Below are 15,830 nucleotides of genomic sequence, written 5' to 3' on the forward strand. Positions count from 1 at the left end.
AATCCATTAAACGATTTAACTATATTACAGCCTTTACTTACATAAAAATAAAAACTTGCTCTTGTGACACATCTTATGACCAGGGCAGCTTAAATTATTACCAGCCTCACTTGGAGCCTGGCAGACCGCCCGCCCTGTTTGGAGGTCGCCACCTGCCTGGTAGAGATCGCTAAAGCCCTAACTACATCTGCCAGTGCTGTAACGGCTGTAACTTTGCTTGCTAAGCAAATTATATTTTTTCCAGATACAAACCAGAAATCGGGGTTGTGTTGCTGTCAAACAAAAGCCTAACGACTCTGGCAAGCAGGGAGTTTTCTCCCTGCACATGGCCACCATTGCACACTTTCCCTTTCAGCACAGTGCCTCACATGACAGTCCTAGGCAGGCCAATCTAGTGAATGTGGTCTCACCCTGAACAGTCTCCTCCACTGAACTCTAAATTGCCCCTTACTTGTTTGCTTTTCACGCCTCAGAAACAGGTAGATTAGTTCCTGCACAAGGCAGGCAGAAGCTTCTTTCACCCTTCGCTTGCTGTTGACCACAGGTACCAGTCATCTTGAATATTGCCCACAGACAGCATTTTCCCAATATCTTATTTCCAAGAGCAAGATGTTGATATGGAATTGGGATTTTTTTGTGATAGGGAAACTCTTGAGGAGGGAATTCAGTTTCCTGCTTACCCTTGCATATGAATCTGCAACCTGAACAATTTTAGATACTGTTTCTTTAGTTGAAAGAGTAACAATTTTTTTTTATGGAGCACTAAATACTAAGTGCAGTAAATAAAAAAGTGCAATATTTGGTACTCAGTTTACCCATCTTGCTAGAAGGGATAGGCAAAAATTTGGCAGAATTCAGACTCATGACCTCCAGAAAACCGCATTTGTCAGCAGAGCGTTCAGCACAAAAAGCCATTCTGCTCTCTACTGGCAGGTGCTGTTCACGTCATATGTACAGCTGTGAGTAGCAGCCTGCTGCTCCCGTAATCTGTGCAATGTCTAGCTTACCATTTCTTTAACTTAATCAAATGGCCCTTTGTATACAGCGTTGCAAGAGTTATCTAGATATTTGTAATTGCTTCATAGACAGTCCAAGTGATGTTTGTCAACACATAGGGAGGGGAAAGTTCACAAGTGGACACACATGGTGCTCGGACACCTCAATAATATGAATTACTGGAGGGTCATTTTTGTGACGTACCTCACAGAAAGCATGTAGAGGTGAATTATAGGGGATTTTCACAATTTACTTGATTAGTCCAACGTGATAAAACTTATGGGGGGAAATCAAATATAAAAATGTATTGAGAACACCTGAATCTTATGCAAATGCCACCCAAGCCCTTTGGGTGTATGTCAACTACAGGGAGATCGAACACAATATATGAAGGGCGCTTAATAATATTTTGAGAAGAGAACTTTTGAGACTTGCACCAAAAACTTTGGGGTTCCTACTGTACATTATTCCTTACTTAGAACCTGAGAGCAGAGCCTAGAGGCTATCTAAGTGGTTCAATGGACTCAGGGCATGGCCAGTGGTACAGTTCACTCCCAATACCAGTTGTATTTATCCAGTCCACCCACATGTAAGAAATTGGGTAACTGGTGGGGGTGGGAGGGGTGAAACCCTACTCAAGCAGGACCCATAATCCTTGTCAGGGTGAAGTCACAAGCAAACCCTAAATTTACTTAATCTAAACCATCGGGTATGCCAGCACAGAGCAGCCTGGCTTAAGTTAGAGCAAATGTGTAAAGCATTTTGTACAACACTTCAAACAGCAACACAGTGAAAACACACCACAAAAGGGTCCCACACCAGTAAGAATAATAGAGTAATTTTTTAATGAATGAAACTTAAATAAAACAACAAGAATCCAATCAGTAGAGCTGGAAATACTCATCTTTAAGATTTGAGTAAAAAGTGCACCAAAAAGCACTAAGCGCTAACAGTGGATATCTGGTCACGCGGAAGCGAGAAAAAGTCTCATGTTCAGGCCGACAACGATGGAGCGTGGACGGGCTACAGGGACCCACTAAGGCCCACTGAAAAAGTACCTTTAATCTTGGTTTGCGAAGCTTTGTGAAGGTCCACTTCTAAGAGGCACCGCGCAGCGGAATCGCTACTTTAGTTCCTAGATGTGTTGAGACTGCGCTGCAAGGTCCTATGTCATAGTCAAGGATGCCATCATTGAGGGCTTGCAATGTGAAGTCCGGTGTCGAGGATGCGCCACGCAGTCGGGGTGATATGCTAGATCCTAAGAGCTGCGATGTGGAGTCTGATATCATTGGAGTTGCCATAGATGCACGTTGCGAGGGCCTGTGCTGAGGATACATTGTGCTGTGGAAATTCCGATGAGGGGGCAAGCTACAATGCAATACAGGTCTTTGTGAAGGAGCCAAAGCACGCAGCAGTTGTGATGCATCAGTTCTGCACAGGGTTGTGCTGCACAGCAGAGGCGATGCGTTGGTTCTGCTGGATCCACGGAGGCTGGCAGAGCACCTTAGGCCCACTTCCAAGGTGTCAGGACTGGGGTGGCACCATTTGGCAGAGTAGACTCACAAGTGGCAGAGTCCAGGTGCTGGCAAAAAGGTTCATCTTCTCGGGTCAAAACGGCAGTTTAAAAAGCACACACAGGCTCAATGTCGGCCTTAGACATGTTCAAAGAGCTACGTAAGTGGGTGGCACAATAAGTGCTGCAGTGCCACTTGTAGTATTTAATTTACAGGCCCTCGGTACATGTAGTACCTCGTTACTAGGGACTTATGTGTACATTAAGTAAGTCAATTGGGGATAAGCCATTGGTATTATGTTTTAAGCAGTGAGCACATGCACTTTAGCACTGGTCAGCTGTGGCAAAGTGCGCAGAGCATGAAGGAGGAAGACAAAAAGTTCAGGGGAAGACCACCCTTAAGCTGACAGGTATAACACAAGTGAATGGAAAGATGAATTAGTTGGGAAAATTTAAATTAAAGCTTTGACTTTGCCAACAAAGTGTAGAGCAGGCAGTAGCGCCTAAATCATCATGACACTATTTCTAATCAACTCAACAATCTATCTTGGCTATCCCTTCATAGGCAGTTACTTTTCAAGGGCCTGGTTATATGGCACACATCTTTGTATGGCCAGGGCCCAGCTTTCTTATGCCACCACTTTCCATAACATCATCGTCTCAAGCCCTTCATTCTGCATCTGCTCTGCTGTTTCCTAAAGATGTGTTGTTGTTGTTCGGAGGCACCCTAGGCCCTTAATCATCTGACCAACAATCTTCAGTTTTGGAAGATGCTCAAAACCTGAATGGCTGTAAAAATATTCATATTTTCCTACTGTGTGGGATTACAGGGACCCATTTAATGTCCAATTCATTCATTCATTTATTCAATATATCCCAGACGTATTTCTTTAATAAAAAAGCTTGAACATTCAGAGAAACGGTGTTAACGTGCGATAGGTTAGATATTTGCACAATTTAAAATATATATTGAATTGTCACAGGCATTGCTGATGCCAGGTCTGACGTAAAAATACACATCCCAAAAGAATTAACCCCTTACTGAGCATCCTATCTTGGCCTTTACATCACAGCCCAAGAATTCACGAAGGGTGACTTTACGTGGCCTTGTAAATATGGGCAAGCCCATTACGTTGCCGGTGCATAAAAGAAAGTGATGCACCGGTGGCACAAAGGGCTTGTAAATGAGGCCATAGTTGTTTGGACAATTATGATTTGTGACTGCACATGTAAGAGAATGTTCAGGATGTCTCTGTTTTGAGGCCCTGTACATGTTATGGCATACATGCTGGGGAGCAAAAACTGGGGGTGAGCCATGACTAAGGCAGCCATCCTTCCAATATGAAATAAAACGCATGGATATAGAATCATGGAGGCAGTCTCTTGCAAACTCATTTGCCATTGTTGTTCATTTGGGCCACTGGAGAGCAAATTGAATTTGCAAATGAGTCTAGCACCATCTAATGTAGTTAGTCTAGAATTTCAGACTGTGTTTCACCTTTTTGTGTGGTGCCAGACGTATGCAAATAGAATTCTTTGCTAAATGTCACAGAGGAGGGAAAAGGCACATGCAATTTTCAGTTAATGTTTCTCACATTATTCGTGTGGTCTTTAGGATTTCTTGCAGCGTCCCTGCAGGGCGTTCATATTCAAACTTGTTTGGACCCTCCAAATCTTTACACAAACAGATATTACTTCCTGTAAGTACTTGGGATGCAGCTGAGCAAATCCTAGGTGTGGAATCAAAGATCTCTGTGCAAGTACTATGAAGTGATGACTAACATGTTTTCATTTATGAATGTTGATGTATTTTTTGCAGTTTGTTCGTCTGTATAAACCAGAAAAAGCATACATATATATTATCCTGAGCGTAATACATAAAGATGGGAGCATGGTCTCCATTTTGTGTTTCACTAATACCTTTGAGTAAAGGCAGGCTGATATGCAAAATTATTTCCTTTGCAACGAATATTTGGAAAAAATTGTAAGTGAAATTTAGGTGGGCTGTTTTCAATAGTTGAAATAAATGTTCTTTATTTTGTTATGTGGTTCATAAAATAATGTTTGGTTGATAAGATAATGCACAGTTTTAGCACGTAGATATAATTGTTAGGATCAATATACTGTGTCTGCGGATTGTGGGTGGTTACCATGGCCCATCTCTGCCATTTTTCAATCAATGCTCAACATCCGCTGGCCAGAAAATAAAAACATTGATGAACTGCAGAGGGTCATTTCACGCACCGCTGAGAAATGACCGTCCTGCACAACTATAGGGCATTTAGCATATTCTTCTATCGGATTAGGTTTCATTAGACGATTAGAAAAGAATTAACACATGGCCCTAGTGTTGCTGATGGAAAATGTCCATGCATTAGGGCTACTCTAATTGGCTCCTGGTAGCCAATCATGAATCCAAATTTGCAGTACACACTACCTCAGGTCACAATTTGCAGTTCAGGTGTGAATGGACAGCCTGAAAGCATACTTTTTCCTGTTCCCAGAAATATTTCCTCCCACTTTTTTTCTATTTTGCTTACGGAGTGGATGCAGATGTTTTATGAACCACTATTACAGGTCTCAGGTGAACTTAAGAAAAGAGGCAGATTTCACTTAATTCTATTTTTTTGAAACTATTGAGACAGTTTTATTCTTCATAATACAAACAGAAAAACGTTTGCGAACAATACAAACAATAGAATAACATTCTTCCACAGGACATGTTAAAGTCTGTCTGAGAACTTTGTCATGGATTGGTCCAATGCTGGTGTTTAGATAAATGACTTCTCCATATCATTTGTCTTTCCAGATGGGCTATAAAGCATGAATGCACAGCAAAGCCAGGACAGTGGAAGCATTCCAAGGTGGAGAACCCTGTGTGGAATAAACACACCTACATGTGGCCTGTCCTTCCGAATGGAGAACTTAATCAGGTATTAAAGGGAAACTCAAATCAAACTGTGATCAGGATTTTGTATAATATTGGGGTCTAAGTCGGAAATCAGTTAGACAATATTGTTTTTCATATGTCAGAGTCAGGGTGCAACTGGACCCAAGCCTTGGGGGGGGGGGGGGGGCTCTAATGGGTCAGCCAATCAAGTCGGGGCTAACACCTCAAGACATGGGTTGGAGCCATCCTTGGTGCCTATACAAGAGTGATACAGTGTGCATTTTAAACTTTGGTCAAACCTGATACTATTACAGCAAACATGTTTCAGCGGATTTGACAATGATTATAGGCTACTTACATATCTTTTAAAATAAGAATTAGTGATCTGACAAAGTACTTTAGAACCAGTTTTTGTAAAGTTATTTCAAGACGATGACCTTTTTTGCCAATTCTCCTAAAATTCCTTATGTGAACTGACAAGGAGCTCATAAAACATTTTTAATTCCATCTTCAAAAAGACCCTACTGTCTGACTGATGACCAAAGGGACATTTTCAGTCTGCTTACCGAGACGTTGCAATATAAGCGTGTTGGAGGCCACACACAGCTACACATGATTCTGAAATGGTTGACTGACAAGTCTTTGGTTTGATTCCTAATATAGTCTTAGAGCCTGATGTAGCTGGCCCTTTTGGCCATTAAACGCCCACACCAGCGTTCGGCCCAGGCCTTCAACATGGGAGCGGGCCTTTAATGGCCAGTAGAGCCTGTTACGGAGGGCTCTAAGGCAATTAGAACATTCTGCCTCTACAGGGCAGAATGTTCTAATTTATAAAAACAAAGGCCTGTGAGAGCCCGAGTGGGTTTAAATCTCCTCGGGCTCCGGAAGGCCTTTGTTCACAGCAACAGCTGTGAAATGAAAAAAACATTGGAATGTTGTTCGCTGGGCTTCTACCAGCCAGTAGAAGCCCAAAGCACTCCTTTGTCTTCAATGGAACGCTCAACATTCCAATGTTCTAATACATCTTCCATTCCTCATGAGATTGAATACTTGAGTGCCAATTACTTGGCAGTATATAAAACCTGTTAATTACTCTGCCAGGTATCTGCGTTATCTAAATCAAAATGCAATCTTTCTTGTCAGCACCCCATATTGAGCAGGTCTCTAATGAGGTGACCCACCAGGCCTAAAGAAGTGGCAAAAAGGTATTTGCCTTGAAATAACTTTCCTATGAATGGTGTTCTACCATGCAAAGAATACAAGGATCACTTCAATCTCTAGAGCACATAGAATGTGTGAGTGATGGGCAAAGTCTGCAAAGAAAGAGTGCCTCTTAACAGCATATGTTATAATAGCAACAATCATACTTTTAGTTCTGTTCTGAATCCCCCAGTACAAAATATGAAATCCACTAAAATATTTTTAAAAAAATAAATCCTGCAAGGACAATGTGCAGTATAAAATGAAATATTTCTTTCAAATTTCTACAAACTTCCTTTGAGAGGAATCACCATAGTCAATTATATGCTTGTTCTAAATGTCCACACTATTGTTCTAAATGTCCACACTATTTACATCAATTATCACCTTGGTAGAGAAAAGGACAACCTTAAATAGAGCACAAGAGAGACACCAGTCAGGAAACATGGTTGCCAGTTTTTCATTGTAACACTAGGGCAAGTAGTACACAAAGAATAGTTTACATTGCCAATGCTTTTGCAATAATAACCTATTATACATACCATCAGATGTGTGCTGCTTTTGACAGAGCATGGCTTCATTTGATAGCAGAAGAAGGTTTCACAAGCATTTTGCTGCCAAACTGCAGTAGGTGGAAGACAGGAAACAGGGATGCAATGCCTACATAAGGGGCAAGAGGGTGTACTGTGTCTTCATATACACTATTTCGGCGAAAAGACACACAGGGCATACACTAACACACATTCTACATCCATCTTACAATGCACTCTGAGAACCTGATCATGGAGGTGTTAGCCTTAGGTGAAAGAGATATGCCTCTGGTTAGACATAAATTATATTTTCAGGCTTCATATGGTTGAGCTATCCCTCCGTCCAGCCACAGGTCAGGTGGCAGACACCTTTACTATGCCTCAGGTGACAATGCTCCATCACCAAAGAGCAAGAGCCACAACTCATCATTTCGGTCTATTTTTTTCTAAAGTTGCCACCATCTCTATGTTTCGGGCCTAATGACATCCACTAAATATATTGAAAACCTACACATGGAAGATGTGAGTTGAGTGGTTACTTATAAAGTGCAATTAATGCCCTAAGGCATATTGGCACAGAACTGACTAATGACATTAGAAAAGATGTGAAGATAATCCATATAACAAACTAATTTTTTATTGCCTTCCTAAACATATAATAGCTGTCAATTTTGTGCAGAGCAAGCTGGAGTACATTCCAGGCCAAGGAAGCAACAAAAGAGAGGGAGCACATCCCTTCTAGCTCTGCACTCAGCCTTTCTAAATCAGGGGAATGATGCAGGAGGGAAGAGCCACAATGTGGGGGAATTGTTTAGACTTGGAAGTAAACACTTAGGCAGCATGAGGATTGTTTTATAGTAGGCTCTATTGGCAAAGCAGAGTGCCTTATAATGGATCCTATGTTTCTGTATGGATACATTCATGAAAGAAGCACAAAGACATATTTGCAGACCGAGGTCAGGATTTCAAGATATATATAGTATTTGGGTTATAAATAGTGCACATGGTAATTACCACTAACCTAGTGCAGGATATTTAATGGAGAACACCATTAACTTCTCCTGAGTTCCCCACCCCAGAATGAAGCCTAACACTTGAAATCTGTGTTTACCACACAGATTTTTGCATATTTTACATTTGCATTTTAGCAATCTATCTTGATAGATTTCTTCAGCCTTTTTCTAGGGAAATATGTCAGTAGAAAATTGCAGAATGTGGTAACTGATGCATGACTCAGAATTCCGACCGTTGTGCAAACAGTCCTCTGTGCCTGGATCAAAATTTAAACATAACTTTAAATCAGGGTCTAAGTAAAAATGTATATTAATAAAAGCCAGAGATAGGCCATGTTAATAGCTCTGTATTGTCATTACAAGAGACTTGCAGTGCTGTAGGGTTGAGTATGATGTTGTATTGTCCTGTCCTTGTGTTTATACACTGCTTCGTACTCTTAATGAGGTGCCACAGTGTGTTTTCAGTCAGGAGTGCCATAGATGGAACAGTGTGAGTTTGTTGCGTAACTTATATGGGGAGATTTTTGATGTCAGGCGTTAGGACCAGAGTTATGCACCTAATAGGTTTTGTTTCTATGCCTCTAAATTAATTTGAAGAGCAAATGAGTGACAAATAGGTTTCAGTCATTTTGCCTGCTGGATTTTCCAGCCAGTAAAATCTGGCTTGTTGGTCCAGCAGCTAGTAAATCCCAAAGGAGTTCTTATTATTGTGCGGTACGAATTCCACACAGGAAATCCACTCTACACAGTTTTCAATCAGGGCCCACGTGCACCTTGCAAGTGAATTGATTAGGCAGAGAAAGCACAACGCTGGGAGGCACGAGAAGCAATGAAAAAAAAAACAAAGCCTCAGTGGTTGAAGTGGGCGGGATTTATTAGGAATGACATTACCAGACTTCAAAATATTTTTACAATGACACTTGGCATGTTTAAAAAAATCCAGAATGGAAAATGCTGACCTTAAGGTGCCATAGGCCTAAAAGGAATAGAGGTTGTCTCCTGTTCTGTGAAGCCAAGGTAGAGACAGACAACTCAAGAAGAAAAACCCATTTTGCAAGGGTGCCTGCTACCTGAAATAAAAGTAAATGTGTGCATTTGGTTAATCAGCAGATCTCAAGCTCACTTGAGAACCAGTTTATAGCTTTAAGTGATGGAGGCATTTGAGGCTTCATGGTGACAAAAGTTTCTTCTTTTTGAAAGGTAATGTAAAAATGTTATCATCTGCATTCTGGAGTGTGTCCTTCTGGTGGAAACCTATTAAAAAGGTTTGCACAATGCATAGTATGAGTGTGTATTGCTACAAATATACATTTGTATCACACTTGTTTTATCTTGAACTCTAAGGTCCTCACGTACCAAATATCCATTGGCAAAAAGTGACTGCAAATTGTGCACTGACTTTTTGTGAATGAAAGACAAAATGCGAACCAACCTATTCGTTAACAGGTCTATTAACAGAATTGGTAATTGTAGTGGGCCACAATCAGACCTATTTTATCACTATTCAAGAGGTAGTGAGCAAATTACAACTCACTATCTTTGAAAGCAATCATATGGATGGATGGTGGCATGCTGGGAGCATCTGTGATCACATTTACATAATTTTAACTTTTTTAATTTACAGCCTGTTTTTCTTAAGGAAGGAGGGCTGCATTTGAAAAACAAAAGTTTTCTTTTAAGTTTGTTTGAAAGTACTGGTGGTCCCTTGGACCGCTACCTACTTCCAAACAAACTTTGTTCTTTACATTCACATTTGCTAATGTGTTACCATTCCAACCCAGAAGTTAGTAACCTTTCAATGTTTTGTGACTGGATTTCGGTTGCGAAACATTGATGTATACCAAAACAAATCATCATTTAGAAGGCTCGACATAAAGGCAACTCTTCCAAATAGTGATTCATTATGCCTTTCTAAACCCATTTTGAGATTTGTTAACCTGATACTGATTTCAAAATGGGTTTAATACATTAAAAAAGTCATTTAGTGGTCACAAACCCTGTGAGTTTTCGAATCGCTGATTGTATGACCGCAGAATGGCTCTGTACATCAGGCCCACACTCTCTTTGTGCAGTCGATCTTATACTGTGTGTAATACAATTTTAAAATAATGACCTGCATATCAACAGTGCTTTCAGTTGCAGGCTGGGTCCTCATAGCACTATAAATACATGCCGTGTCCATGGTGCACCAACCAGGGTGAGTTGTGTGACTGGCTACACAAACGTCGTCTATGATCACATAACCAATTGAGCTTTCAAAACATAAAAAATGCATTTTACACTGCTTACTTTAAATTACATTTATTTTCCATTGAAGGCGCGTCATTGTATTTGCTCAAGAATGTTGCCTGTCCCGGAAGCTGCAGCAGCCTGCGCTAGGAAGCATGACAGGGGGCGACAGGGACGGGGGTGGGTAGCAGGGTGTGGGCTGCTGAAGTTCTTTTATCCCAATGGTCGTTGCGCCCCTGGCCAGAGCAGAGTGTCATGTAATAGGTTTCTTAAGGTGAACACCAAGCTAGGCTATGTGCTTGCGGTACTAGGCTCCATTGATGATATAACACGCCATAATCAATGACATCATAGATGCATCACTGACATGTCATGAGATTGCCCTTTTGCACGCAGTAATAATGCACTTTGTGTGCATGAGGCATTTAAATAGCATATGATATGATGGCAATCTGGGAATATATTATGATGCATACATCCCCATTACAAATGGACTGAAAGCTGGCTGAATTTCCCCCCACTCCAAGTTACTGATACCAGAGCTACCACTGTCTTCGTGGGTGGGGAAAATCATGCCCATTATAAGCTGGTTCTAATGGTTCATTTAGAAATTATGGATTACCGGATAATCAATAATTCCACATCCAGTTCTTTAGGTAATTCCTCATTTCCCCCCGACTATCACATGGTAATTTCAACTGTCTTCAGCAAACAAAATCTCTGAGCGAAAGTAAAGAACTTATAATGCTGATAGGGCCAGTAACAGGCCTTATCTAAATTAAGAGGACATTAGTAATGTGGACCTTAGGGGGTAATTAGGATGGCGGGCGCACCCTATCGGACAACGGGACCGCCCGACTTGCTATTGGTGGTCCCCTCAGTGTGATTACAATGCGACCGCCTCCAAGGCAGTTGCACTGTCTTTGTTTGCTATTTCGGCGGGTGCTGTACAGGATATAGACAGGAAACATATCCCTGAACTACATGGCAGGCACCATGCGGTGCCTGCCCCATGGTGCAGGGATATGTGTGCCCCCCAACACCCACATCCAAGTGCCAGGGGCTGAAGGGGGCCCCCAATGTCCCTTTCCACCAGCTATTTCATGGCAGATAAACCGCCATTAAACAGGTGGCGAGAGGAACATCATAATCCCTACGGGACTATGGCTCCAACGCACCGAAGGGCTCCTTGAGCCCATCTGATGCGTGGTGGTCGGGCTTTCCAACCACCATCCTTCCGCCCGCCATTATTATATGGCGGACGGAAAACATGCACACGATGGCGGTGAGAGCTTTACCGACAGGCTGTCGGTGGCAGTCTCACCATCATTGTAATCTGCCCCTAAATCCCTCATTTCAATGAGGCTGGTAATCCAGATACAGACACAAACAGGCCTTTGCATGTCAACTGGGATTCAAATTTTTGTTATATTCCACACTTTTTCTGCAACATTAATTTCGTCAAGTTAAACCTGAAAGAATATAAGCACTGCATATTCTGAGTTTTGCAGCTTTAAATTAAAGAATGCATGTGATTATATAATGTTACAATTACTGTGGCCCGTGGAGATAATGCTGCACCTTTTAAATAATGCACCCACCAATAATGCATGCACCCAGTGCTTTATTGTCAAGACAAGGGACAAGGGACAAGATAGCATTAAAGGTTCAGGCTGTATCACATAAAGTTAACACTTGTTTTGGGCTGACTGTTGTATTAAATAATCCAACAGCTAGAGCAGGTAAATTTCACCTTCTTAGACAGCGGTAAATGTTTGCCTGTCACAGGATTTTAAAAGCATGTTCTGCTTTTGGCCAGAAGTGTTGCAGCATTTATTGACACACCTAAAGTAAACAGCAGACCATAACGTATTAACATACAAAAAGCAACATAACAACACAAGCTGGATGAGGCACCACAGTTCAGTGCAACATCGAATTGCAATACTTCCCCACAAAATCACAGTAGCATTAAAAACAACAGAAAGCATCACCATCACAACAAAATGCCACACCAAAAATACATACAATCTTGTCACGCATTATGGCCTCCAGAATGTTGCTTCATAATACAGCATTAAAGGGTGTTTGCACCAAACACTGTCTTAACTTGCCACCCAGGGCACATGGTGGCACCAGTCAAAATTGTTTTGTGATCTGGCTCCAGGTGTTTTAGCTGAGGACATTATTTTATGGAGTTCATAAGCCACAAGACCTACTGAAGAGAAGGGTGAGGCGTTCATTGCCCTAGTCAAATGTTTATTGTGCTTCTACATAATTTTCGCCTCTGAAGTACGTGTCTAACAATTAATATTGCTAGATGCATTCTGGCACAGTGAGCTAGGAGTGGCACCATAGGTAGGAACATAGAATTGCCTTGCTCAAGAAGCAATCCATTTTTCCTTCAATCAATTAATTAAAAGAGGGCTACCCAGCACTCCCCATGTGGCAGTGGACTGATGCTGAAGCAGAGACTTCGTTCATAACGAAAACCTGCTCAAGCCACCCAGCAAATTGCCACTCTAACCATTTTCCTACCAACCAGCTAATTTTAAAAAGTGCTCATCAGTTCACAGTAAAGCAAGTACCCCAGGAATCACCACTCTCCTCACCTGATGTCAGCCCAAGCCCTCCCAACAAGTCAGTTATGCATGAACTCTACTCCTCTCTGATTCCCATGACATCCACTGGCTCGGTCGTCCCTAGCTAAAAACAGAATCTTGCATGTGTGTCACCTGTTTGGGCCTATGAGGGCCAGGAAGAACCCAGTGCTAGAACCACTGTCCATTATTAGCTTTACTATCAGATGTCTCGTGGACTTTGCATCAGTCCACTCCCATCTAGACCATGAAACACATTTAAAACTAAATAATTGATGGGAGGAAAACCTGAAATAGTCTAACCACTGGCAATTGCTTGAGTAGTATTCCAACCCATCATTTTTTGCCCACCCTGCCATCCCAGATCTAAACCAGCTGTTTACAAATCGGCCATGGTCCCACTGTAATAGGAACAGTTCAGTCCAAATTGCCTATCAAGGTCGTCTCTGAACTGGAACACAACCAACTCAAGACTGGTTTCAGCCTATATATGCCTCCTCAGTTGGATGTAGCTTGGTTCCAGTGGCACAGTGAGCAAACACATTTACCATTCGTACCGTTGAACAGAAACCACAAGTTATCTACATATCACTCACTGGCACACACAGATCACCCTCTTGCTCTTACTTATCAGTGCAAACTCTGCAGGGAATTATGTGCCTTACACTGCAGACATCATTATACAGTGGGACCTGGGTGCACTCTCCATCACAGAAACAAGGCCCACACATACCTCTACACATATGCTAGACAACCTTATCCCCACAGGCCTCAATATCTAAAAAATCGATCACACACACAAAATGGAGAATTATTGTCATTCACAAGACTACTTGACCTGCATGACCCAGTCATACCCACAGCATACAAACGCAAGACCTCGCTGTGATCACTAGCACCATTCCACCATCATCAATTTAATCTAAAGAACCCTCCATTCCCAACTAGCACTTCATAGAGAAAATCTGTAACCTGATCGCTGCTACCTACATCTAGCCTCTAAAACTTCAAATTCTAGTTAATCCCAATAGAAACACAATGAACGAGTCCCACTGCATACTCCTTAACACTCTGGACATCAAGAATCAGACCAGCATTCAAACCCACCCAAAAGGCAATAGCTTTAACACTGTTGCACTCCTATTAGAATGATATTTCTTAATTAAGTGCATTGTAGACCTTTTGGTCCTCTAAATCAGTGCAGGTTTGTATCTATCTAAAATGGAGTAAATTCCCTCGTTCAAACTATTTCCTTTTAAATATTATTAAAAAGTTCACAAATGTATTACTTCTTTTCGTACTTTAGGTCATTGTTTTCGAAAATGGATATGTGTTCCTGAAATGGTCCAGAAATTTGTGATGAACGCAGTATGTTTCAAGGCTATAGTCCCATCATCAAGGATATTTGTTTTTAGTTGTGTCCCATACGCAATCAAAAACATTCACTATTTACAAATCAACACTGTGTATCATTTAAATAAAACTCTTCATCTAGACTCTTAAATAAAAGAACAGAAATTTACATCTAATATATATCTCTTATACCAGAAAAAAGATTCTTCTTGTGTTTACCGGCTGGCGCTCCTCCCAGTGCATATCACATGATTTCGGTTACAGCGTCAAAAATGGTGCCTTGGCATTCTCATCTCTTTTGCATCTTAATAAGGTCATGTGATTTAGTCTTTTTAAAAAGTAATCTTAGAATCCCCATTTAATATATTATTGTTGGACATGGCATCCTTGGCATGGATTTCCCCCTAACGTATTGTCTTCAGACCTCTTGTGTTTGCTGACTTTGTTTTTGCTGGCCTATGGACTCTGCGCAGTTTACCACTGCTAACCAGTGCTAAAGTGCTGGTGCTCTCTTCTTAATACATGTTTGATTGGCTTATTCCTAATTGGCATGTTTAAGTTTACGTGTAAGTCTCTAGTAACGTGGCACTACCTAAGAAATGCTGCTAGTGGACCTGCAGCACTGTTTGTGCCACCCACTTAAGTAGCACTTTAAAAATTTCTCAGGCCTTCCATTGCAGACTGTGTGTGTAAAGTTTTTAACTGCCATTTTGACCTGGAAAAGTAAACCTTTTGCCAGGCCCATACCTTCCTTTTTGTAACGCCCTGAACGTCTCAGGATCGTTTAACAGACACGACAATGAGGACGCAACCACTTGTGAAGGGTTAGTTCTTTTAATGAAGGCAAATAAAATACAAAGAACAAACAAAAGTTATAGTCACTGGAATCCTCCAGGCTAAGTACGTTACCAGCCCACAGCACGGATGGTCCTAACCGTCCTCTGCATATACGCCGATCCCGGCGTATGCCAACAGAGGGCAGAAATGAAATGGCCGACAATGCCAATCGGTAGGCTGTGAGGGGCACGAAGAGTGTTGGGGAGAATCGAGGAGTCAGGGAAACACCCAGCCGGGGTCTCTACCTGAAGGGAGCAGCCGCTCAACCTCTTCCTCAGACTGCACCGGGACGCGGAGTCACCTCCTGGTGATGCGTCACCGATACCCCAATCACAAGCAAGAAGACTGAACCGAGAGCAGCCGCTCGATTGATCCTGTGGACTTCCGAGTCTGTAACGCGGCAAACACCTCCTGGTGTGCGTTACAGCTGGCAGTCCCTGTGTCTCTGGTCGGGCTGGGAGTTACGACTCCAACCAGCAAAAGCGCCACTGCGCTTGGACTCAGCCGAGTCAAAAAGCGAAGCTCAATGGTTGACCGGTAGAGCTTCCGGGTCCTTCACAGGTGACGATGGGGCAAGACACGGCCCAGGGAGTAACGACTCGACCTACCTCCGTTCTTGCCTTACTGGAGCACCACTCCGGAACACTGCTCTTCACGAAGCAGGTACGT

At 42.1% G+C, this 15,830-nt stretch overlaps 1 protein-coding gene across 2 annotated transcripts in view; it reads left to right on the forward strand.

Moving 5' to 3' along the window:
- Positions 1-15,830, forward strand: part of DCDC1 (doublecortin domain containing 1) — a 1,503,674-nt gene that overhangs the window by 1,119,088 nt on the left and 368,756 nt on the right. For both annotated transcript variants that reach the window (XM_085648291.1, XM_085648292.1), the window contains one exon: positions 5,319-5,442. In XM_085648291.1, the coding sequence (XP_085504417.1) occupies positions 5,319-5,442 (124 nt within the window). The remainder of the gene's footprint in view (positions 1-5,318; positions 5,443-15,830) is intronic.

The sequence above is a fragment of the Triturus cristatus genome, chromosome 3_2 (genome assembly GCF_964204655.1).
Source record: "Triturus cristatus chromosome 3_2, aTriCri1.1, whole genome shotgun sequence".
In the NCBI taxonomy this organism is placed as follows: Eukaryota; Metazoa; Chordata; class Amphibia; order Caudata; family Salamandridae; genus Triturus; species Triturus cristatus.